The sequence below is a fragment of the Euleptes europaea genome, chromosome 6, assembly GCF_029931775.1.
Source record: "Euleptes europaea isolate rEulEur1 chromosome 6, rEulEur1.hap1, whole genome shotgun sequence".
NCBI classification, from domain to species: Eukaryota; Metazoa; Chordata; class Lepidosauria; order Squamata; family Sphaerodactylidae; genus Euleptes; species Euleptes europaea.
In genome coordinates this window covers 79064897-79089720 of record NC_079317.1, presented here as the reverse complement: position 1 = coordinate 79089720, position 24824 = coordinate 79064897, and the positions used below count along the sequence as shown (strand labels likewise).

Sequence of the window (24824 nt, the reverse complement as noted above, 5' to 3'; positions counted from 1 at the left end):
GCTAACTGGTATTACTAAGTACACTAACAATTTCTAGCTTATGAGTAAATGCTGGAAGTAATGCTGAAGTTTGCAAACATTTTAGCAAAACTTCATCTTAATTACTTGGATTTGTTTTTCTTAATGGAACATTTTTAGTTTGGATACATTGGTGCTTTATCAACTTAATCTTTGCTAGTATGTTAGTGTCTATTCCTGCAAACAAAATACAGTTAAAACTATCTGGCTTGAGGGGGTCTTATTTTCTGTATTTGCAGATTGGTGTTTTCAATGAAGACATATTACAGAGTTTTAGAGATCAATTTTTACACATTGGTAATAGTATGTGAATTTTATGTGAATAGAAAGAAATAACTCGGAAGGAGGCAGGAGCCTCTATGGAATACAGGAGGAAAGGGTTCCAAGTGCAGTTTAGTTACTCTGAACCATGCTGCAAATGAAAGAGAGCTGTTGAAACATTGCTAAGCTTGACTGACTAAAAGCTGTGAAAATTCTGCTGCTGCTCAACTGGAAAGAATAAAGATAATATTGTTGAACCATTATAAACTGTGATTTTAATTAAGAAGCTGAAAAACTAGAGTCCGGCTTAGCCTTAAGTACCATGACATTTGTACTGAAAGTCATCTTCAACGCTACAGTGACTTTACACAAAATATGGTGAAATTGAATAATGTGTCCTTTGACCTGGGAGATAAGGCTACAAGTTAAAGATCAAAGGCAACATAAAATGTGTTTTGTCTTATTTCACTTTTAAGTTGGGTTTGTTATTTAAGCAGAACTTGTAATTTTTATATACACAAATATGGAGTTGATTATTATTTCACTTTAACGGTTATACTGTTATTTATTATACTTTCAGTTATCTATGGCTGATGGAATAACAGTTTGGCTGTTGTACCATTTAAGAAAAAGTTACTTAGGTGTATCTTTCTGTAGTTTTCTCAAGTAACTGTAAGAGAAACCATGAATTCTGAAATTTATTGATAATTCTTAGTAGGAAATTGGCTGCAAGCATTAGAAAATTCTTACATTTACCTGTAACTTTCAAAGCCAACCAGATGTGTTTAGCAAGTGACCAGATTTCATCCTCCTTTACAGAAAGACATACACATGACATATTCATTTTTGATATTCAAAGTTTCAAGATTTTCAGATTCCTTCAAACAAATGAACCAGATTCACCCTTACATCTGTCATGTCAATAATTGTGACAAAATGAAGTTTTCCAGGCTTTATTGTATATATTGTGATTTCTTTAACATTATTGAAAATAGACTGATCATATATCTAATTCTGAACCAGAGCACAGAGTGTGAATCATAAGATCCACAAAATGGAGGCAGAGACCAACAAATGGGATTTCTCTACAAATCGGATAAAATCCCCAGGTGTGCCAAAAATATCTGAAATCTAAAAAATAAATAAATCAAAAAAACACTGGAGGAATAAAATTCCCCAGACAATAGATACAACAGCTGTAGTTTTAACAAAATAATGTCTACTGAGACTATATTCTGAGATATCAATGACCATTTTATGGGCTACTAGGCAACCACAACAAGATTGCTCAGCCTTCTAAGCCTTGGTCTGTGTCAAACTAAGCTGGGTGGGGGAGCAGAGGTAGACTGGGAAGCCAAAACAGCCCTGGTTAAACAGTCCACCATCTTTTCCTATCATGCTCCCTGCTGGTGTTATCCTGGGGGTTATCCTGGTGATGACCACTGAAGACTCACAACTCATATAATTTGGTTGGGCCTAGCAGCTGGCCACCACACAAATTGGCTACACTGTTCCCAGGGAAAGGCTACTAGGGGAAGAGAAGGAGGCAAAGCTGAGGCTAGGAGCAGATAATGGTAGGTTGGCTGGGGGCAGAAAGAGAGAAGGAAGCAGGGAAAGGGGAGAGGCTGTGGGGCTGCTGGGGGAGGGGGAGGCAAAAAAGAAATAGAGGGGAAAGAGGATATAGGGGGAAATGAGTTGCCCCCTGCAAGTGCTTGTGGGTTCCCCACTTGTTTAGTCTAATACAAGTCATAAATTATTCCTCTCTGTTCTTTGATGTTGATTACACTTTTATAGTATATAGAAAGAGCCATACAGGAATAATTAAGGTGAAATGATATCACAAGAAATGACAAATTGAGGCATTTACTTGTGAGTAGGTATGTGCCTGGATAAGCTTGAAATGGCAGATTAAAATGCATACTTTTGGGAGAACACTTACTCATCAGTAACTAGTTCCTCCTATCTTTTCAAATGGGATAAAGAAATTATAGTTTTAAGAATTTGCTTCATGCTAATAAACTGCAATGTTAGGGTTAAGTCTCTTGGCCTTGGTGACATGGTAAATTCATTGCACATTACAATTAGTCACACAGCCAAGTTATTGTCTGATGCCTCTGTTGCTTAGCATGATTGATTTTAATCCGTAATAAGGTGGGGAAAATTAATCCCCTCATCACCAGTTAAAAATAATTGCTAAAGCAATCAGCATAGCTAAAACCAATCTGGTTGTGTGAACTAACACACCCCAGCCCAATCCTGGGGGTGGGGAGCTCCATAGGAGCCAGTATGACTCTGCACCAGCATAGGTGCCACTTTATGATGGAATACGTTGGCAATTATGCTGGCGCAGGGGCAAACACGCCGGTGTCCGGGAGTCACGGAGCCATGCAGGCAGGGATTTCCAATAGCCTCGCTGTTCGCCATGGGGTATTCCTCCATTTTTTTCATTTTTACCATTTAGATAAGGCTCCCCCCCCCCCCCCGCATGGCTGCGCCGCTCCTGGCTGCTGCAGATCCTCCCCCACCCCCAGGAATGGGCTGCTTGATATTCTGGATCCTAACTAACCATAGTTACTAGAATGTCCTGCATTCAAACTAACCATAGTTTAATTGAACTATGATTTTGTATCACATTGGATGTAATTCTGCATTCAGTTGCAGGCACTCAATCCCACTGAAAACAGTAAACCAGAGCACATATAAATAGGTGCAGCATAGCAGCCACACTTGTTGGGTATTGTGCCATGCCTAGCCATTTCAGAGCACAAGAACTGCTAAGCACAGGAAAATGACAAGCAGGGATAGCTGAGAGCCAAGGAAATTATGGAACAATACAAGCAAAGTAATGTCTTTAAGGTCATTTTGACCACAACTTTACTGAATAACTAACCCTATTATGTTTGTAAGACCCAACACAAAAGTCCTACTTGACCTATGGGGTCATGCGCTGGAACTTTTTTAGTAACTCCTCAGAGCTGGAACCTGACATCTGCTCTCTGCCTGTTCAGTGGCTTTGGTTACACAAGCAAACACACAGGCATTATTAGAATTTTTTTTAAAGTGGATCTATATATTCAGTTGACATTGGGTACTTCCACATGTAGTCAGTTCTCTGTGTATCTTTTTTTGCTGTTCCCTCAGCATCCCGTTGCTGCCATATCCCCATGCACCTTTCCCCTCCACAATGAAAAGCCTAGAGACAACTTTTTTGAAACAAAAAACCCCCTGGGAATTAGTACTTTGTTGCATTTTTAGAGCCTCCTTTCCACCCAATTTAGGGTCTCCAAGGTGGCAAACAATAAAAAAGACACATATATAAAAACAGTGATATATGTGTGCCAGAGTGATGTAGTGGTTAGGAGCGGTGGACTCTAATCTGGAGATCCGGGTTTGATTCCCCACTCCTCTACATGAGCGATGGTTGCTACTCTGGTGACTGGGTTGGTTTTCCCACTCCTACACATGAAGCCAGCTGGGTGACCTTGTGCTAGTCACAGGTCTCGTAGAGCTCTCTCAGCCCTACCTACCTCACAGGGTGTCTGTTGTGGGGAGGGGAAGAGAAGGTGATTGTAAGCTAGCTTGATTCTTCCTTAAGTAGTAGAGAAAGTTGGCAAATAAAAACCAACTCTTCTTCAATTAAACAAAACATATAAATGTATCAATGCATGACTAGAAAGAAGAGTCAGTAAGGGAATGACAAACAAAAAGAGTCTTCAACTGCTGTCCATCAGCAATGATAGAAGAGGACAGATGAATTTTCCTGGGGAGGCAATTCTATAGTTTTGGTGCCAGAAATGAGAAAGCCCTTCTCAGGTTGCCAACCTGTTTAGCCTTAAGCTTTTTTAGTTCTGTGTTTTAATTTTCTGCCTTATAAAACATAAAAAGCATATTTGTGTATCTTATTTCACTAATCTCGTGTTGACCATTCGTTTTCATTACTGCCAATTTTATTAGCATCTTCTGATTCTTGAGTTTGTAATACATCAGCCTACCACAGTAGTTTTCAAGCTTTGTATTTTTATGAAACCTATTCCACACAGATACATCTACCACGGAATCCCAGGGCATTGTAGAAGATTTTGGGGTAAATGTTTCCACTTAGGGTAAATGCTTAGCTCATGTTTCCAGCTGTCTAGCTTTGCTGGGTTTTCCCCTGGTGAAGAGCAGTCATGCTGTCTTTCAGGGAGACATGTCTACCATTTATGATGTGGTCAATGCAGAATCTCAATAAGCTTCTGGAATATCACTGTGTGTTTTAAAAATATTTTATGGTTAGTTACTTGACTTACATAATTCATATTCTTGTAGTTTGAAGTTTGGCACACTTTCTTGAGAGATCTACTTTGTATGTATTGCAAAATCTCTAACAGAGTCTTTGGGACTGGAGTCTCTCAATTGCAGTCCTTCCAGCTATAACATGGGTAAATGGTTTTTATAATGCCTTTTAAAATCATTCCTTAATAATATGTACATATATGTATACTGTACGGTACACAGTTCTTTCAATTCATCTATTTTGTTTTTTACAGGAACAAACATTACAATTACACATGTTGGCCAAAGAAGATCATCAGAAGAGCCTGAACGAAGTAGAAAAATGCTATGCAGTTATTACATGTCAATTTGGAACAATAAAAGAAGCACATGAGAGACTGGAGCAGAATGGTAAATGTGTTATAAATTTGAGTCATGGATCTAGCCATGTATGGCAGCTGGTGAAAATGCCAAGGCAACAAGTGATCCCTCAGACTCTAACTGAAAGATCTTAGTGCCCTTAAAGGTCATGTTCTGGGGATTAAAAGGGAATATAGGAAGCAGCTGCAAGATAGACCAAAGTGCGGTGGCAATCCTAGGATGAGCATGCTGTTTAACAGCCTTTTAACCCCCATGTATCCCCTCCCACCTCCTGAAACAAGGCTTATTGTCCATTGTCTGTTAGGACTTACATGCCCCTCACGAAGGATTCCCTTCACTGAAGCAGGCTCTTGCTGAGATGCTGCTTTGCAGTGCAATCGGAATGTCAACCTTTTAAGTCCATTGGGATTGTGCTGCCTGTCTAGGGTCACCACATAACCCCAGCAAAGGAGGTGAGCGAGTGGGTGAGGATGCAATTAATACCAGACAACACTGCCTTGCCACTCTCAGAAAAATGTGTAATGATAGAGAGGAGACTGTGATAATCATTCTGTAGGCTGGGTCAAGGCAGATGTGTGTGGCTTTTTCTTTTTTTTTTATAAATTTTTATTGAATTTTTAAAGCTATAAATTCTCCATAATTTGACAACAGCGTAAAAATAATATCACAATCGCAATTATATTGATTGTTGTCTTAATTACCATTAAACATAAAAAATATGACAACTTCCCCATCACCTCCATCTACCTCTTAATAAAGTATTATTAGCCTTCGTTAACATATACTGATCCTAGCACTAATTTCATTCTAAAGTTTCATGTTTTATAAAGTTTTACATTCTGGATCAAAATAAAAAGTAGCCTTCCATTATTCCCAGATCTTGTCCATTATCACAATGATTCCTTCAATACTCCCCTTTTCCCCAGTTTCTCCAACTCCACCAGTTCTAGCGTTAAAATGATTTAATCCCTTTATTCTGAAACCTTTGTCCCTTTCCATTTAACATAAATTTAAAATAGCCATGCCACCCGTCCACACTGTCAAAGCCTTCCAATCCAGCAATCATATTTAAGTCAATCCTTTAACCATGGTCTAATACTTCCTTCTGTAACTGAAATAAGTCAGTCAGGTATGGGAACAAGATTTCTTTGTTTTCTCTCATTTCCTCAGGCAAGGTGCATATCCAAAAATAATTCTTTCTGGGCTTAATCCCCATCGTGGCTTCAATCTGTGTTCCTTGATCTGCTCTCTTCTTCCTTGTATCCACACGTCCTTCCATGTCTTTTTTAAATGAAAAGTCCATTTCTTGTATGTCTGGTCTCTTTGTCGCCGGCTGGTTACTTTCTTGAACTTCTGTCTTCTTCTTTATATCCTGATATTCTTCCGTGACTTTTTGGGCAGAAGAATCCATTGCTTGTATGTCCATATTTGTAGTCATCATTTGAATTTTCAAGACTTTTATGTCTTCTGTAACCAGATTCAACTTCTGATTACATACCAGTGATGATTGGTCAAGAGTCATCATCACTGAAATCAATTGAGCCATCTGTGTAGAAATCTGTTTTAATTGTTTAATTGTCGCCTCAGAATATTTAGCAAACATGTCCTGTACTTTTTTTTCCATGATTGAATTCAGTAGAATTCCCTTTGATTTCATAAGAGCAGGGCTATGTATTTAGCCAGATCAGGGAGAGGCTCCAGAGTATGTAACTTTATTAAAAATTTGATGGTCATCTAGCAGGAGTCCAGCATGTAGTTAATAGAGAATACTTTATTGTCCAACTTAATATCTTTTTCGGGTTGAAAAAATAAGTATTTAAACTTAAAAAAACTTTTTAAAGTTAAAAATACCAACGAGTTTTACCAGACGCTCTAGATCGGCTGAGCCAGGAAGTATTCCAGGGATTACCTAATCGTAGACCTTCTATCGTCTCTTCTCTATGGTTATTACCTTCAGGAGTGGTTTTGGTGTAACACGAGTAAGACGAATTTCCGGTCTTACGACCTTCTTCCTGTTGATTTGTAGAGCAGTGGAGAGGTAAAGCACAGAGTCTTCCGGTCAAAGGATCCTCTTTGTTGTACACGTGGCTGGAGGACCTTTTTTTTCCTCATGTAACTTCTCAAAAGTTCCTCCCTCCCCTTCCTTTAAGAACGCGTCGGATTGGCAGATCTTACATCAATCATTCAAGCTCGTTGTTTTAATTTAAGTTGATCAGTTTGATAAGGCTCCTGCTGCTTTATCTGATGGATCTCATACAACAAAATCATCCAGTTCAATTAAGGGAGAAAAACGGTTACCAGGAATATTTTCTTCAACCCCCTGTTATTCGATGACGCCAGTGAAAGACGAAGGATTCTTATCTACTCACTTGGGCGCCCGGAGGTGAGGCTTTAATCTTAATGTAGTCCTTATGATGTTTATAGGGTGCTGGAGGGTAGAGTCTAAAGCCGAAGTTGCGCGCTGGCGATTTCAATCCCTTCGTGCCCACGGGACCAAACGTCTGAAACTCCGGGGGGCTTATTAAAGCTACCTCAGAGTATTCAGGAGGTCAAACCGCATATATGGCTGCAGGGAATTCCTGCCTCTCAGCCCACTTGCAAGGGCTGGGTTGGGGTGCAATAAAACACCCCAAATCACATGCAAACTTGGATACTCCCCAGGAGCCCCTGGGAAGACGCAGCACTCAGCCCAGCTCGGCACCGGAAGTCCAGATGTGTGTGGCTTTTTCTACCAGTTCCTGGTATGCTTTTATATGCAGATGCCTCAAACCCAAGCCTGTCACTTTTTCAAGGCTGGATTATGTCCTTCATCTTTCCTTATTCTTTTTGGATTAAAGGGTTCTAGTATGTCACAAGTGGACTACAATTAATTGAAGAATGCTCAATTTACGTAAATTTTGCTTGAACTTGATTCCAGTTCTTATCTCACCAGGATCTTCTAGTGCTTTGTGTTAAATAGGTACACTTTTACACCTCTGGAATTGTGTGATAGCTACAAAAGGAAGGACAAAATATTTCTTCAGAATGTATATCTTATGTATTTCTCTACAAAACAAATATTTATAAGATTTTACTATATTTTACAGCATTTGCAAGGTTAATACACAGATACAAACAGATTCTGGTGAAAAAGGAAACACTAGCTGCAAAATACTTTTGTGTGTGTGTTAAGTGCTGTCAAGTTGTTTCCGACTCATGGCGACCCTATGAATCAATGTCCTCCAAAGTGTCCTATCCTTAACAGCCTTGCTCAGATCTTGCAAACTGAGGGCGGTGGCTTCCTTTATAGAGTCAATCCATCTCTTGTTGGGTCTTCCTCTTTTCCTGCTGCCTTCAATTTTTCCTAGCATGACTGTCTTTTCCAGTGACTATTGTCTTCTCATAATATGTCCAAAATACGACAGTTTAGTCATTTTAGCTTCTAGTAAAATACTTTTACTGCAGATAAAATTCATTTTATATTGCATTTTATATTGCAGTGAAATTTGCTGATTTACTATGTTTATCACTTGTATATTCTAAGCATGTAACTATAGTCTTTGAAAAAGGCCTTAACCTTTACAAACTGTTTATTTTAATCCCTTGGGTTATTATGTATGAGAATTTTTGAGAGTTGTAATATTTTCAAATAGGTTGAAGTTGAAGATGGCACCTCCTGCTGCACATGTAGCAATATGACATTTGACAGTGAAGTATGCTTTCCAAAAGTAATCTCCAAATAGGCCCATTACATTCCCTAGGACAAATTGGAACATGGGGAAAAAATTACATATCCTGATAACCCAGCTAATATTAATGTATTGATGAATAATCATGATTTTCTAAAGAGATTATATATTCTTACCCTTTATAATTTACCCATTAGAAAATAAACATATACATAGATTAAATTTTTACCTCAATTATGTGTAGCATTTGAAATAACACAAAAAGAGAATATTTTAATATTTCCTTCTTATTTTCCATTCCTCCTCTTCTGACCCTAAGTTGTAGAAGCAATCCAGCTCAATAAGAAATTGATAGCAGTGAATAAAAGGCAAGAATCTGAGATAGATAATTTAAAAGAGGTAGGTATGAAGTTCATTCAGTACTTTTTTATTTATTTTAGTTTCTATCCTACCTTTTTTCAACCCATGGGGTCACTGGGGATGTGGGGGGGGGAGGTAGTTGTTAATTTCCTGCATTGTGCAGGGGGTTGGACTAGATGACCCTGGTGGTCCCTTCCAACTCTATGATCTCTATGCTTTTTAGATTTTCCAGGGAGACTTGCTGCAGCCGTGGGAGTTTGATGGTGCGTTTCAGCGCCTGGGTCAACTCCCTGCTTGCAACAGCAGCGTACCCCTCTCTCTGCCCCCTGCCCTCCTCATCCACCACTTCCCCCAGCCCCAGGCGGGGTTTGAGCCCACCTTGCAGCAGCCAGTGGCCTGGAGCCCCGGCGTCAGAAGAGGAGTGGTGGTGGCTCTTTCTGGCGCCAATGGCGTGAACTTCCAGCCACCTCCACCTCCACCAGCCTGACAGGTGAAGGCGGGGGGCTGGAAGTTTGTGTTGTTGGTGCCGGAAGGAGCTGCTGCTGCTCCTCTTCTGATGTTGGGGCTCTGGGCTGCAGGTTGCTGCAAGGTGGGCTAAAACCCTGGCTGCCGCCAGGGCTGGGGGAAGCAGAGGAGGCGGGGGTGGGGGAGGGAGGGGGAGAGGCACGGGGTCCAGGGGGCGGAAAGGTGCCACCACTTCTCCTGGCGGTGAAGGTGCCCCTCTTGTCATTTGTTTGTCCCTGTCCTTGTCCCCATGCGTTCAGTTTTTTTGAATGTGGGATCATAAAGTGTGAGACAGGACAGGGACAAACATATTTGAACACAGCCATGCGTTAACGGCCTATATTAGTACCATCTGTTGCTGCAAGTCTGCTCCTGCTATGTAATTTCTGCATCATTTAACTCTTATGCTTTGCTTCAGGTTTGTTCCAGCTCTGTGTCAGATTTCTGCTTGTTTTCAGATTTTTGTAATTCAAACCCTGTTTCTCTGTTTGTTGGATTTCCCATCCTGTTGATCGTATTTGACTTACGCTGTGTAATCCTCCTTGAGTCTCAGTGAGAAAGGCAGACTATAACTAACATAAACAAAATAAAAATAAATAAGTAAAATAAAAAAGAGAGAGAATGAATCACAAACTATTTGGCCATTCATTTACTATGCCCCATGGTCATTTTTTTCCAGAAAAAAAATGAGGCAGATGCATATGTCAATGGTTTAGTAATTCTTCCTGTACTTATTGTTCTGCATTTTAACAGAGCATACAGCTTTTCATTGTTAAAGTTTATTGGAGTATGATGTCTTTTAAAAAACCCTTTCAAAATCAGTTGTGTTTGATGACCAAAATAAAATTATAAACCCATTTGCTTCAATTTATTATTGTTCATCGTTTATATAGATGAGCTGAAAAATTATGTGAAGCTACAAGAAGGCAGCACTGTATACCCTATTACTGCACACAACCGAATAAATCTTTCAAACTCCTCAGCTGCTGAAATGAGAGCATTCTTGTGAACGGGATCCTCTCGGGGGCACGAATAAGGAAAAGACTTTTCAGCTCCCAGGCTAGCTCTAGTATGAGTAGAAAACCATAGTTTAAGGGAACTGTCTGTCCTTGGGCTGGGAGCTTATTTCTTACTATTTTTTCCTATCCCAGAAATTTTTTTTTTAACCAATCAGTCCTTTTTCCTTCTTGGTTGCTGGATGGCCTTTCAGCCACTTTGGGCAGGGAGAGGTGTCACTGAGATAGACGGCAAACCTCCATCTTGTTCCCTCTGTAAAGAAAGCGGACTGATAAACTATCACAGAAATCCTTATTCCTTGCCGGGAAAAGGTTGTGGGTTAAACTAGTCAAGGAGTTATGTAGAATGATGGAATGAGCAGGAGTGGGAACATAATGTTTGCCATTGTGATCGCTGTGGTATTTTGTTTTTTAGATCAAGCCTCCAGTCTTTTTTCCTATGTATGTACAATCAGACAGCTGCATACAAAAGTGTTTGTCACATATGAAAACCCATTTCCTTACGCAGATCATCCTCTGCTAGATCAGTGCTATTATTCACTGATAAATGAATTTCATTAAATTGGTAGCTGTATTTATGTAACTTGGTATTCATAAAATTCAGCAGCTCAGATAAGCGCCATTTCTACTTTCCACTGTGATATGATTTTGTCCAGAACAGTTAAACTGTTGGACTGTGATAAGGGAGAATTCCAGTTTTATGAAGAAAAGTTAAACAGACCAAACTTAGTTGCTACTAGATAAAAACTATTGCCTTTCTGAATGCTTGGTTCAGTGATTATGGCATCATGAAGAATTCTTGATACTATCTACAAACAGCATTCATAACCTTTGCTATTTGTCTGAGTAAACGTCAGAGCACTCAAGCAAAGAGAGATATTAAACAGGCTACTCCATACAAAAATGGGAGGGGTGGGGGGAAAGATACAATATTTATGACCCCAGGAACTATACATTGTAACTTAATGAGATCAAAGCATGTACTGTTTATTTGCTACACTAGTCAGTTTGGCTAAACCAGGTGGAAAAAGGACAGCATAAAAGTGTAAAATACATAATGCATGAAAAACATTTTAAACATAAATGTAACTAATTTACAGTGCAATCCTATGAAGGTTTACTCAGAAGTAAGTCCCACTTCTTATTCCTAGGCAAGTGTGCAGAGGATTACACTATTAATTAATTACCTCATCATCATTACCTTTATTAGGCATTTACATCAGTATACCATAAACAGAATTACAAAGTCGGTTAAAACAGGTTACATTAAAAGGACATTACTTAGAAGTACGTACAAACTGCTCGCGAATCCTTTGTGCAGACAGGAGAAAACTAGCTACTTGTTGGGTAACGGTAGGGTAATTAATTACTTGTAACAAGGTAACTAATTTAATATTCTTGTGAGGTGATGTCGTTAGAGTGATATTTTCTTCCTTTTTGCTATGTTTAAAGTAATAACTTTTGGTGGAACTTTTATGACAGCACAGAATCAGACACAAAGAATTGCAGTGTTATTTATAGTACTGTTTCAGCAGAAGAGGACACTGACACTATAAAAAGTTCTTTTGTGAAACCAATGTAAATCATATTTAACTCTCCACATAGTTTCACATGTAAGTTTTCATTATTAGTAATCTAATTATCCTTTCTTCTCCTTATAATTGATGACTCCGTGTAGTTTTCATGAGGAAATTGATTGGTGTAGGACTTTTGGTTTTGGTCTTGTTGCTTGCAGTTGTACCTAGATGAACTATTTATGAATCTTTTCCTATATTTAAGGAACTGAAGAAAGTCACTGCAGACTTGATAAGGTCTAATGTCACTGGCCAGCACAGAGCAGGAGAAGAAAATCTCAGTCTAATAGCAAAGGAACAGGAGTTACAAAAGCTGCAGCAAAAACTGTCAATGGTATTTAGTAATGTTTGTCAGCTATCATTTTGTATTCTTAATCTGAAAAAACTGAGTTTTAGTGGTATTTAATCAGTGCTTTTGATTTGAACAACTTGTTTTGTGATGCTGTTGCTTTACTGTAGGATTACATAACTATCTATAGTAATGTACTGCCCTAACCTGGATGGCCCAGGCTAGCCTGATCTTGTCAGATCTCAAAAGCTAAGCAGGGTGAGCCCTGGTTAGTATCTGGATGGGAGACCACCAAGGAATACCAGGGTTGCTGTGCAGAGGAAGGCACTGGCAAACCACCTCTGTTAGTCTCTTGCCAGGAAAACCCCAAAAGGGGCCGCCATAAGTCGACTTGACGGCACTTTACACACACACACACACACAGTAATGTACTATGCCATGCACTACTAAGTAATTTGTTTTAATAGTTGTTAAATGGTGATGTGAGGAGATGCTTTCATGTTAAATTTATTTTCCTTTTTTACTATTTACTAATTTAAAAAATACTATGGAGTAGTAAGCAGTACTGTATGATAAAATATGAAATACATTCTTTTGGGCACAATTCAACTGTCCTCATTCATTGTTCTACACATAGGGATTTCTTGTCACCCCCTCCCCACATACACACCCCTTCTTGGCAGCATTCTTACATTCACATGGCAGCTGTTCTAACCACAAAAGGCCTGAATTGTGCTCAATATACTGCTTTCATTTACAGGCAACTGAATTAAAGACAAAAATCACTGAAGAAAATGAACACCTTAAAAAAGAGAAGCAGGTAATTTGTAAATACAAGAACAGTTAAATAGAAGTAATAAACATACGAAACTTAGTTTTTTGGGGTATATATATTTTGCCTTTCTGTCCTTTTATCTGCTCTTGCGGTGTCCTGGCTGAACTTGGATGGCTGCAATGTTACTCCCAGCTGTCCTTTTCCCACCCCATCCAGCCTCAAGGAGGTGCAAAAGCACAGCTTCAAATCATTCAGGAACTGTTGGTCGAGCTGTCAGGATGAATCTAGATAAGACTGAAATAATTGTGCTCAGAACACTGTACGGCCTAGGCCAAAATGTGCGCCCAGCGCCAATAAGACCATTTGTGACAAGTTAGATTTATAATCAAAGGATGTCCCTGGATCTCATTATCACTTCAGATTCTGGTGAATTTGAAGCACCAGTTCTTAACTGAGAACCTCATTCTATGCATATCTACTTACGTTACAAGTCAGTTCAGTTCAGTGAACCTGCTCCCAGCTACATTCATAGGACTGCAGCTGTAAATTCTAGTTGTCCTGTTGTACATAAACTGTTAAGGCAGTCAAAAGAAAACAGAGCCCTTTTGTTGCCATAGGTATGGTGGACTAAGACTTCAGAGATACTGAGTGATAGGAAAGCTGTTCAAAAACAGCTGAAAAGCTATTGTTTAATCTGTACATTTTTATGACGGCTACAGCTGATTGATTTAAGAATCTGGATGAGAGTCCAGATTTGGTGATCTCCTACTTATTTTCACAATACATCAAAGAGCTCGGCATGCTTTTTAACAACTTTTGTGTACATTCCTAAAGAAAGAGATGATTTATTCCAAATAGTTAAGAATCCTTAAGTGTAATCAAATAGGCATTTGCTGAGCACTAAATTACTAGGGACTGGAGTGTGAGCCCTTTTCTTCTCCATCTAGACATGCATTGTTTCCATAAAATAACAAATATGTTACTCCTTATATCAAAAGCTGAAAATGGCCAAGTAGCACCAACATAAATGGGGAGTAATAAATTAAACATTGAATCTCAGCTGTAGCAATTTGAAGAATTCAAGTGGTATGAGATTAACCACTTCTTCATACTATTCTGACCTTCAAGCCAAGATGCCATTACATGCTCTCATTCTTTACCTTTGACATTCAGGATATAGAGGCTAGTAATAATTACTGAACCACCTTACTACAAAGTTATAACTAAAAATAAAAGAATACATGCACACACTCCTTATCTTGCCCCTTTTTACAGAATAACCCTATCATTTAAAGTGTGATAATTTGTGTGTTTTTTTAATTAAATAAGGAGTTCATTACTTCTCTACAACGTATGCAGCAACTGCTCTGTGGACAAACTGAAACAAATCTCAGAATGGAAATAAAGCTGAATGCACTGAAAGGAAAATATCAGGTCAGATTTCTTTATTCTAGATTTTGTGGCTGTCTGGTAAATAGTTTTGAATTATTTTTATCATTTATTTAAAACGATCAATGTGAACTTTGAAATGTATCATGTGGCTGTCAGTAGATTTGGATGAAACAAAAAAGAGGGGTATTTTATAACTTTATGTGTACTAATTTAGGACATCGTCCTTCCCTATCTTTGTGTTCAAGTTGCATGCACAAAGTGATCCTCATAGAGTCTACCAAAACCCATCCCAGGGACATCTTCAGGTTTAGGGGGGGAGTTTAGGTAAGATGCTATCTAGTATTCCCCCTTCTTCTAACCCCAATAGAGGCCCAGCAGCTATTTCTTTAGCCATTTGTGTTTGCTGTCCCAGTTCCATACCTTACTAAGCAGTGATTGTTGGTAGGAGCAGCCAATGCCCCAAGGGCAAGGTAAGCAGCCATGATGCTCAGTTGGTGACCTTTGGCCAATCATTCTTCCTCAACTTAACTAACTCACAGGTCATTGTGAAGATAAAATGGGTGAGGGACATCTCTTCCTTGTTGGAAGGATGGGGTAAAAATAGAATGGATTGATTGAGCAAGCAGCGGCTTCTCATTCCCATGCTCCAGACAGTATTACTACCTGATGAACAGCCAAGTGTGTGAATGGTGGCAAACAGCAGTTGCTGCATCTTCTCTCAGTTGACTGGCAGAGAAGGAACCTTCTACTTCAGCCATTTGTGATCATGCAGCTATCTCCCTCTCTACCCATGTGAGCAGCAACGGCAGCTAGAAAGTCACGTACTCCTTTACCATTGGCATTGGCTGCTGAGGTTTTTATATATTTTAACTGCTCACAGAGCCTGAACTTGAATAGTAGCTGCTGCTGCATCTCTCCTGTCAGGCAGCAGAAAGTTGGCTCAGTGGCTGCTACTTATCCCAATTCATATGCTTACTTGGTCACTTTCGAACCCATCCACTGCTAATGACTGTTGCACTAGTTTGGAGAGAGTAGACAGGAAGAAGTTTTTCTCCCTCTCCCATAATACTGGAAAGCGGGGGCCATGTGCTGAAGCTGGAGGGTGAGAGATTCAAAATAGATAAAAGGAAGTATTTTTTCACACAATGCTTAGTTAAATTGTGGAATTCCCTGCCCCAAAATGTGGTGATGGCTGCCAACTTGGAAGGCTTTAAGAGAGGAGTGGACATTTTCATGGAGGAAAGGGGTATTCATGGCTACTAGTTAAAATGGATACTAGTAATTTTTTAAAATATTTTTTTTATTATTTTCCAAAATTATTAATAAAAAGTTTAACAATAACATATATTGAATAGAAAAAAAATTGACTTCCCCTGCTTCTCCCTCCATCCTGCAAGAGACTTGTACCGTATATACTCGAGTATAAGCTGACCCGAATATAAGCCGAGGCACCTAATTTTACCCCAAAAAACTGGGAGAATTGAATGACTCGAGTATAAGCCGAGGGTGGGGAAAGGGGGGGGAATTATATTCTGAACAATGGTGAAAGGGGGGGGATGGAGCAAAAAAAAAGGTTGAGGACCACTGCACTGGATGGTCTCTCTCTCTCTCTCTCACACACACACGCATTACCTTCGCACAGGTATCCGGCCAGCCCCCAGATGAAGTCGGTGGAGTAGTGGCAGAAGGTGGGCTTGGTGAGGGTGACCCACCTGAAGCCGTGGCCGGGCGCGCTCCCATGCGGCGGTGCCGCCGTCTGTGGCGGCTTGGCAGACGACTGGGTGGGCAGCGAATGGCTCTTGCCGCCCCTGGCTGGCAGCAGGCTGGACACTGGGCAGGCGCTGCGGCTGCCGCCGGGTGCGGGTCAGAGGGCTCCGTCTGCCATGCCACTTCTCCTCCTCCTTCCCCCCCCTCAGAGGCGCCCTCCTTTCTCTGTATGTATGGGAGGGAGATGTGTGTATGGGAGGGAGATGCCGGGGAGAAGTCGTGCCCAGGTGCTTGCATTTGTGTGTATGGGGGGGGGGGAGAAGCCATGGAGACTTCTCCCCGGATTGCGCCCGGCCGCCCCACCAGCCGGTGCTTGCGTGTGTGTATATGGGGGGGGGGAGAAGCCGTGGAGACTTCTCTTTCAGCCTAAAAAAAGGGCTGAAAAACTCGGCTTATACTCGAGTATATACGGTAATCTCTTTTGCATAAATTTCTAACCCTAATACCATTGTTAATAATCATTAATCATTAATCACTTAATTATTATATTTTCTATAACAAAACCAAAAAAAGAGAGAAAAAAAGAATTCAATTAAAAACATCATATAAGGAGGAGAAAAAAGAAAAAAAGATTAAGAAAAAGGAAGAAAAATATTAAATCTCCCTAATAAAAGATGCATTAGTATAGTAAGAAGCATATAATTATTTCTCGTAAAAATTAGTTAATTTGTAAATCCTCCATTTCTCCCTAGCACTCATTTCTAGTAGATTAATATTTTATATAATTCCATTTCCATTATAACCAATTCTTTTAGTCAGTTACTTGTCAATTTTAACCAGCAGGAACAAACCAGACTTTTTAAAATCAGTCTCTTTATCCTGAATTTCCAGCATTTCTGCCTTTTCCACATTTGAAGTAATTGACGCAAGGCATCCTTGGATATTGTTGGTAAATTCTTTTCTGCATATGGAGCATAAAATGGATACTAGTCATGATGCATACCTATTCTCTCCAGGATCAGAGGAGCTTGCCTATTATCTTGGGTGCTGTGGAACATAGGCAGGATGGTGCTGCTGCAGTCATCTTGTTTGGGGGCTTCCTAGAGGCACCTGGTTGGCCAATGTGTGAACGGACTGCTGGACTTGATGGTCCTTGGTCTGATCCAGCAGGGCTTTTTGTATGATCTTATGTTCACTGCACTGGATTGGTGGTTGGCAGCAGGTTCCCAGGGTCTTAGTAGCTGCTTGACAAAGAATTGGGCCTTTGTGGCATTTTAAATTGACTTTAGAATGGTGGTAGCATCCTTGTGGCATGCCATGAGGAAATTGTCACACCTAGTTTCTCCCTGATAGAGTCACTAGAGACAAACCGAGTTACCCCTTCTGCTGCATCCTTACATAAATCCATTAGGGATTGCAGTTTTACATGTCTTAATTCTGTAACAATTGTTGCTATATTTAGCAGAAAATATGCTTAGTTTTTGACTTTTAATTAGGAAGTTCAACTTTTAACTATCAATAAGGACCGATGGACATTTAAATGTTAAAATAGCTAGGGGAGCCCTTCCTTGCCACTGATTTTGCAATAGAATCCCCACAAACCCTTGAGTTGTTAATAGTCCCAGTAGGGTAAGAAGATGGGTGTAGTACTAGTCCCAGTTTATGAGTAGTTCATCCCTCATTGTTTCACAGACTGAGCAATGACAAATGGATTCAACTGTATTTCTAGAAAGTCTATAGTAGACTTTATTCTGCACAAAGACTCGCTGCAGTCACACACACACACTCACACTCAACATGCAGAGAACCCTTGAGAATACCCAAGACATAGTTTCCTCTGCAGTAGGATGCTATATCATGTTTCCATGTGTCAAAGAGAGGCTAAATTCTTTAGCAGTACAATCCTTAGGCAGAGTTACTTCAATCGACGTCCATTCATTTCAATAAGGCTGGATTGTACTGTAAATCTTCTTCTGCTAATTTATCTTGTTAACAGAGGCACTTCCATTCATTTTGGTGAACTGAAGAATTTTGTTACATCATAGTTGCAGTACTTATTTCATATTTAATAATTTGTTCACAAATTTTAATTTATTGTTTTTTTAACTAAAAGGTGCAACATCACTAAAATTAGCCTTATCATAGTTCTAGAAGATAGCCAGTGTAATACCTATTTGGAAGGGGGCGGGGGAGACCAGGAAGATACGAAATTAAAGATTTATCAGTTTAACCTTAATAGAACAGTGGTCTAACTTGCAAAATGCATGGGGTGGTGGTGGTGGTTAAAACTCATATTGACAGCCTTGAAGCCTTGGTTTCTGTCAGTAAAAGACGGGGAGGGGACAGGGCCCTTTTCAGGGCTGTTTTGGCCCTTGGGGGAGGACTCATTAGGGCTAGGCCAGGAAGCAACCAACAAGCAAAATGATACTATGTGGTTTGCTTGACTCACCCAGGACTGGCTGCTTACTACTGTTCAACACCAGCCACTGCATAAAAGCCATTGTGAATGAGAAATAGCCTGCCATGGGTTAGGGTTACCAATTCCAGGTTGGGAAATTCCTGGAGATTTGGGGGGTGGAGGGGGCAGGGTTTGGGAGGGAATAGGGTTGCCAACCTCCAGGTTGTGGATTGAGATCTCCTGTTATTACAACTTATCTCTGGGAAATAGAGATCAGTTCACCTGGAGAAAATGGCTGCTTTGGAATGTGGACTCTATGTCATTATACCCCATTTAAGTCCCTCCCCAAATCCTGCCCTCCTCAGGCTCCACCCAAAATCTCCAGGAATTTCCCAACCTGGAGCTGGCAGCCCTAGGAGGGAAGGGACCTCAGTGGGGTATAATGCCATACAGTCCACCCTCCAAAGCAGCCATTTTTTCCAGGAGAACTGATCTCTGTAGTCTGGAGATCAGTTGTAATTCCAAGAGATCTCCAGGCCCCATCTGGATGTAGGCAACCCTAGCATGGGTGGGGTAGCAAACTCAGCTTTGCCTTCAGAAGATGGTGATCTGACACATTTCAACTTGAGACTGTCCCTTAGTGACAATGAAGTCCTACATTTGACCTGACAAGGCAGCCTTGTCATGTTGTGATAGATGGGCAAAGGTCCTGTCCCTTCCTATCAGTTACCAATCCCTTGTAAGCTGGTTTGGTGAGTGTACAGAGTCGCTAACAGCCCATCAGGAACCATGGAATTCTGGAGGAGCCAGATGTGTGGGTGTGTGAAGAATATGTGTAAAATGATCAGCTTGAATCAGATAGTGTTTGTGCCTCCATAGGGTTAGGGTGGGCATGGGGTCCTTTCTCAGGAGATCATATGTGTATCAGAGCCAAACTTGACATTACTTTTGAAGTGAGTTCACCTCAGGGACTGGCAACCATAGTGCTGCTGCAAGTCCTGGTAGCGACTCCTGTGTAAAATGTGCAGATGGGTCTGATTTTGATTGGGCCCATAGCAAGGGGGAGAGGCAGAGGAGCTTCTTCCTTCCCCCTGCACCATTTTTGGCAGCCAAAACAACCTGGTGGCCGTGTGTATGTGTGTTATTCGCTCCGTTGGGAAAGCTGCATATGTGCTAAACACTTGCACTTATAGCCTTCTGATGAGCAAATCACTCCCCTGCTTGTGGCAGATGAAAACAGTGGAGGGGGGAAGGCCCCATGATGCGGTTTCAATCAGAATCAGGCGAATTTGTGTAAAAATTACCACCTAGTTTGGTTCTCAGATCTATGTGGCAATTCTTATGCCTTTGGGGGCAGATTTAGAATTTTTTCTGGCATATCTTTCTGCAGTGTTAATCTTCTTATAGTAACTCTAGAGGATGTTTACCTAGTTGAGTTTTTGACTCAATCACACAGTGAGGGTATCAGAAATCCACTTATGGTGCAGACCTAAGCAGAGTTACACACTTCCAAGACTTCTTGCTTAAGATTGCCCTGTCAGCATCTTGAATTCAGAAATAATTTCAACATTCTGTGTATCAACACTTGGAATTCTGGCTAAGTTTTGAAACTATAACTTTTTAAAAAGTTTTATATACCATGACGACAAAATCAGAAAAAATCAGAACTCTACCTCAAACAGTGAAAATTATGTATATGTATGTTTGTATGGCTGCATGAAAATACATGTTAGGATACTCCTTTTTGCCACAAGGCACATAAATTTCATCTGTTCAGTACATACAATCATTTACAGAAGTTTTTGAAAAAGTCGTCACAGAACTGAGAATTCAGCCAGCTCGCCATAAATGTTTTCATCCACCAATTGTAAAGGCAATTTGTTAGTCTTTGTAAGATTAAAAAAAACCAACTTTATACATATTTTAGTTATACTTCAAATGTCAACATAATGTGCTCAAAGGTGTCACAGACAAGTTAAATGCTGTATAAATCCAGGAGTAATATGATTATAGGCAGAAGTCGAAGTAGAAAAGAAACAATTTTAAAAGTTAGCTTTTATAGTCTCTTTTCTTTCTGAAGTGGTCTTACAGAATCACAAAAACCACAAATACCATTTGGGCAAATGTTTTAACATTGTAGTTATGATGCCAATTGTGATCACACTGTCTTCTGTTAAGTAATGGATACACTGGGTTTTATCCTTTGCAATTCATTATTTTAATTGTGATAGAGGAAAAGAAATCCTGTAGTACCTGAGAGATATATGAGAACTTTTACTGCTGATTTACTCAAGCTCACTTTAATTTATCAGTATGACAATAAAGCTGACAATGAGTTAACCCAGAGATGGTAGGACAAGTATGACAGCTTAAAAATTCTTCTCAGAGCACTGCTTAGCACAGTTTGTAGTAGCAATGGCATGTGAGTATTATGTGAATGTAATTTTATACCATTTCACTGAAACAATTTTTAAAAGAAATCAAATGACAATTTCCAATTAGAAACTGGAATGCTTTTTTACTTTCCAGAGTTCTCAAATTAAATCCAAATTATATAGAACCATAATAAAACACATTCCAGTTTGATTGGTAAAGTAAATATACATTCTGGGTTGAACTGTAGTATTTATCCTCACAAACAAAGGGTTTAGAATGTGCTACATTTCATATTTCTTAGCTCTGCACTTTATATTACTTTTTCAGCACATTAAAACTTATGCAGTGAAACTGAATAATGGCAAGTATTTTTATACCCTTTTATAGCCATTTCTTTTTCATAACCTCCCCCTGTTTCCTGTTAGTTAAACTATAAGCACCTTTCTGTTAATTTATGAAAATTATTGTTGAGATAGCACATTATCACTGATCTGTATGGCACTTTCAGCATGTTAGAAGAAAAGGTCCAAGCAACATAAAACACATCAAAATTCATTAATGTGGTATTGATTATTTTTTGGATAATTAATTTTATTGCAGACCCTTGAAAGAGATAATGAGCTGCAAAGGGAGAAGGCAAAAGAAAATGAAGAAAAGTTCCTTAATCTTCAGCATGAATATGAGAAAGCTCAAGCAACTTGGAAAAATGAAGTAGGTTTATTATTTAAATATTAGAGTATTAACAATGTTTGCAAATATTAAGCAAAACATTCCCAATAACTCCAAAAGGCCAAGAAAACATTACATAATATGAGGCAAGAAGAGTGATGTATTATTTGCTTTCTAGAAAGCTTCAGACTTCTCAAGAAATAGATGCTTGTATAACTTTAAAAATCTATCCAAATTGTGCACTAGAAATCGGATGTAACTGTTTCAGTGCTTATAAAATAGAAGCCACCTGGCTTTTACAGTTAGCTTTTTATACTCACAAGTACAATTTCCAAGAGTACATCAAAAACTTAGAATAAATGGAATTATTACTTCTTTGTGTGTGTGTGTGTGTAAAGTTCCGTCAAGTCACAGCCAATTTATGGCAACCCAGTAGGGTTTTCAAGGCAAGAGAGTAACAGAGGTGATTTGCCATTGCCTTCCTCTGCATAATGACTCTGGTATTCCTTGGTATTCTCCCATCCAAGTACTAACTATGGTCACTGCTGCTTAGCTTCTGAGATCTGACAAGATCAGGCTCACCTGGGACATCCAGGTCAGGGCCTCCATTGTGTAACAGGGTGCTAAATTCCACATCCACAGTTATTTACATTAAAGTAAGAGCTATATGTATCAGGAAGAGCTCACAAAGATATTGTCAATCAAAGTAGCAATGGGGTCTTCCAGGGTTCCTCTCTTCTCCATCAGTGAAGATCTGGGGAGGACCCAGCCTGGAGGTGCTCATTCCTAAAGCATCAGATAGACACACATAAAGTGGATGAATACAATAGATGACTATCCCTACACACAAGCTTACTAGTCTAACATCTATATTTAATTACCTCTGCAGAAAGAGGGCTACCAGTTCCCAATATCTTACCCTATCAATAGCAATTAATCAAGTTTTAAAGGAAGGTGTCACAACCTATGACCTAATTTGGGTAGGTTCTGGCTAGGATGTTATAGGATATTGCCTTTATACCATTTCCACCTATTATGTAAAACCCTCTCCTCTAAGTCACAGAAACCTTGTCCATCATCTGTCTGATCCCAGACAACCATGCAACAGCTTCTCTTCTCTGAGGAGGAGATGGATTTCAGTTTATATACTGTAAATTGTACTATGCCAATAAAGGTATTTGAAATTTGAATTTGGATTTCAATTTACTTTTGATCACAAGTAAGACAAACAATGGCTAACAAGTGCCTTCTTTTATACAGTTACCCTCCTAACCCAGAGAAGTCAATCTACATGTGGCATTCTTAATTTCCAGGAATATTTGGCAATATTTGAAACTGATTTTGAGAGCAAAGCACTCGTTGTCTGTCTTACTTGTGCCCAAAAGTAAATTGAAATCCATCTCCTCCTCAGAGAAGAGAAGAGTACAATATGTTATCTAGTACATGGGGTGTGCTAGGGTTGGCATGATGGTCAAAATATACATGTCCTGAACTGGAACACACACCAAACCTGTTAAAAAAAAAAAAAAAACCCACAACAACCTCTAAGTCATTCTTCCAATCCAGCAAGAGAGATCGGCACATAAACCTTCCATACATGCTACTGATTTGGATTTATATCCTTATCTATAATGGGAAGGTCATTTGAGCCTAATGAACAGGCTGGTGAATATGATTAGGGGAGGGTATTAATTGTTATCCCCTGACCTGGATAGCCCAGGCTGGCCCAACCTCATCAGAAGCTAAGCAGGGTCAGCCCTGGTTAGTATTTCGATGGGGGACCACCAAGGAATACCAGAGTTGCTATGCAAAGGCAGACAATGGCAAACCATCTCTTGTTTTGAAAACCCTATGGAGGGAGGGTCACCATAAGTCAGTTGCAACTTGATGGCAAAATAAAATGGTAATACAGGATTAATTTGCCCGTGACATTAGCTGAATGAAGGCAGTATTTTCAAAAACTTTCTCTAAGAGATCAAGCCGTTGATTTTAGAGATACTAAAGAAAATAAAAGCTAATATTTTAATGAAAAAATGATCTTCACTAGTTACCATTACTAACTATTGTAAATCTGGCCAAATTTTACCCCCCCCTCCCTTTCTTATGATAATTCCAGTTTAATGTCAGATTTAGAACTTTCAGGTCAATGTCAGTTTATATTAATGCACGCAGGGAAGTTAGTGCTGTGCCAAACCATTGTGTGTGTTAAGTGCCGTCAAGTCGTTTCCAACTCATGGCGACCCTATCAATCAGTGTCCTCCAAAGTGCCAAACCATTACAGTGTTTGAATTTCAACCTGAATAGTGGTCTTTCAAAAACTGTGAATGTGCACTGCAATACTTTTGATGAGAGCCACATTTGCATGCTCATCGCCAAGGGAGCTCATCGCCTGGGTTCTTCAGCAACAAGACATATCCTCCTCCACCCCATTCCTTTTGCGATCAATTTCACACTATAAGAAAAATTAGAAAGGGGAGGGCTACTCTTTCATGACAATGCTAAGCACTAACAAAAATACATATTCTTTGTTTTCCTCCAGGATGAACAGTTGTCTACTGAAAGTGAAATGCACAGCAATCAAAAAGAAAACAAATATGCCCAAGCAACAACAGAAATTTCTAATGATCTCGAATTAGAAAAAATGAGAGGAAAAAATACTGTAACTTGCTCTTTGGATTCTGATGAAATACACATGGAACAAAATTACGCAGATATAAATGCAGGGGAAGTGAATTCAATCCATGTTGAAGGTATACATATTCATATTTCCAGTGCATGGAATGAGAGAAGAGTAGGGACTAGGACTAAATTCTGTGGTACAAGAAGTGGGCCTGGTGCTTACCTTTGGGCATATTCACATTTTTTCATTTTTGCTGGGTTCCAAGCCGCTAGTATAGAGCTTGTGCTGAGCAAGAACCAGATCTGCCCACATCCTTGATTGCCCTGTAGTTGTGCTCCTGCACTGGTACAGAACCGCCTCCCGCCCCAGGAGGAAGAATTAGTGACATATATTTCATATATTACAAAATGTTTTGTACATATACCAAAATGATCAATACATTTAATTTTCAACCTGGCCAGATCTGAAGATACAAATCCATAAACTGGAGCCACGAATGGACAAGACAGATTGTAACGGAATGGTTGTACCGCCCCATAAATGAGAAGACACTTTCTCCTCA

At 39.6% G+C, this 24824-nt stretch overlaps 1 protein-coding gene across 1 annotated transcript in view; it reads left to right on the top strand.

The window, feature by feature from the left end:
• The window catches only part of CCDC73 (coiled-coil domain containing 73), a 68188-nt gene that overhangs the window by 25964 nt on the left and 17400 nt on the right, over window positions 1-24824 (top strand). Inside the window, exons 7-12 of the mRNA XM_056851934.1 lie at window positions 4809-4944; window positions 8902-8981; window positions 12242-12370; window positions 13086-13145; window positions 21574-21684; window positions 24182-24392. Coding sequence (XP_056707912.1) covers window positions 4809-4944; window positions 8902-8981; window positions 12242-12370; window positions 13086-13145; window positions 21574-21684; window positions 24182-24392 — 727 coding nt within the window. The remainder of the gene's footprint in view (window positions 1-4808; window positions 4945-8901; window positions 8982-12241; window positions 12371-13085; window positions 13146-21573; window positions 21685-24181; window positions 24393-24824) is intronic.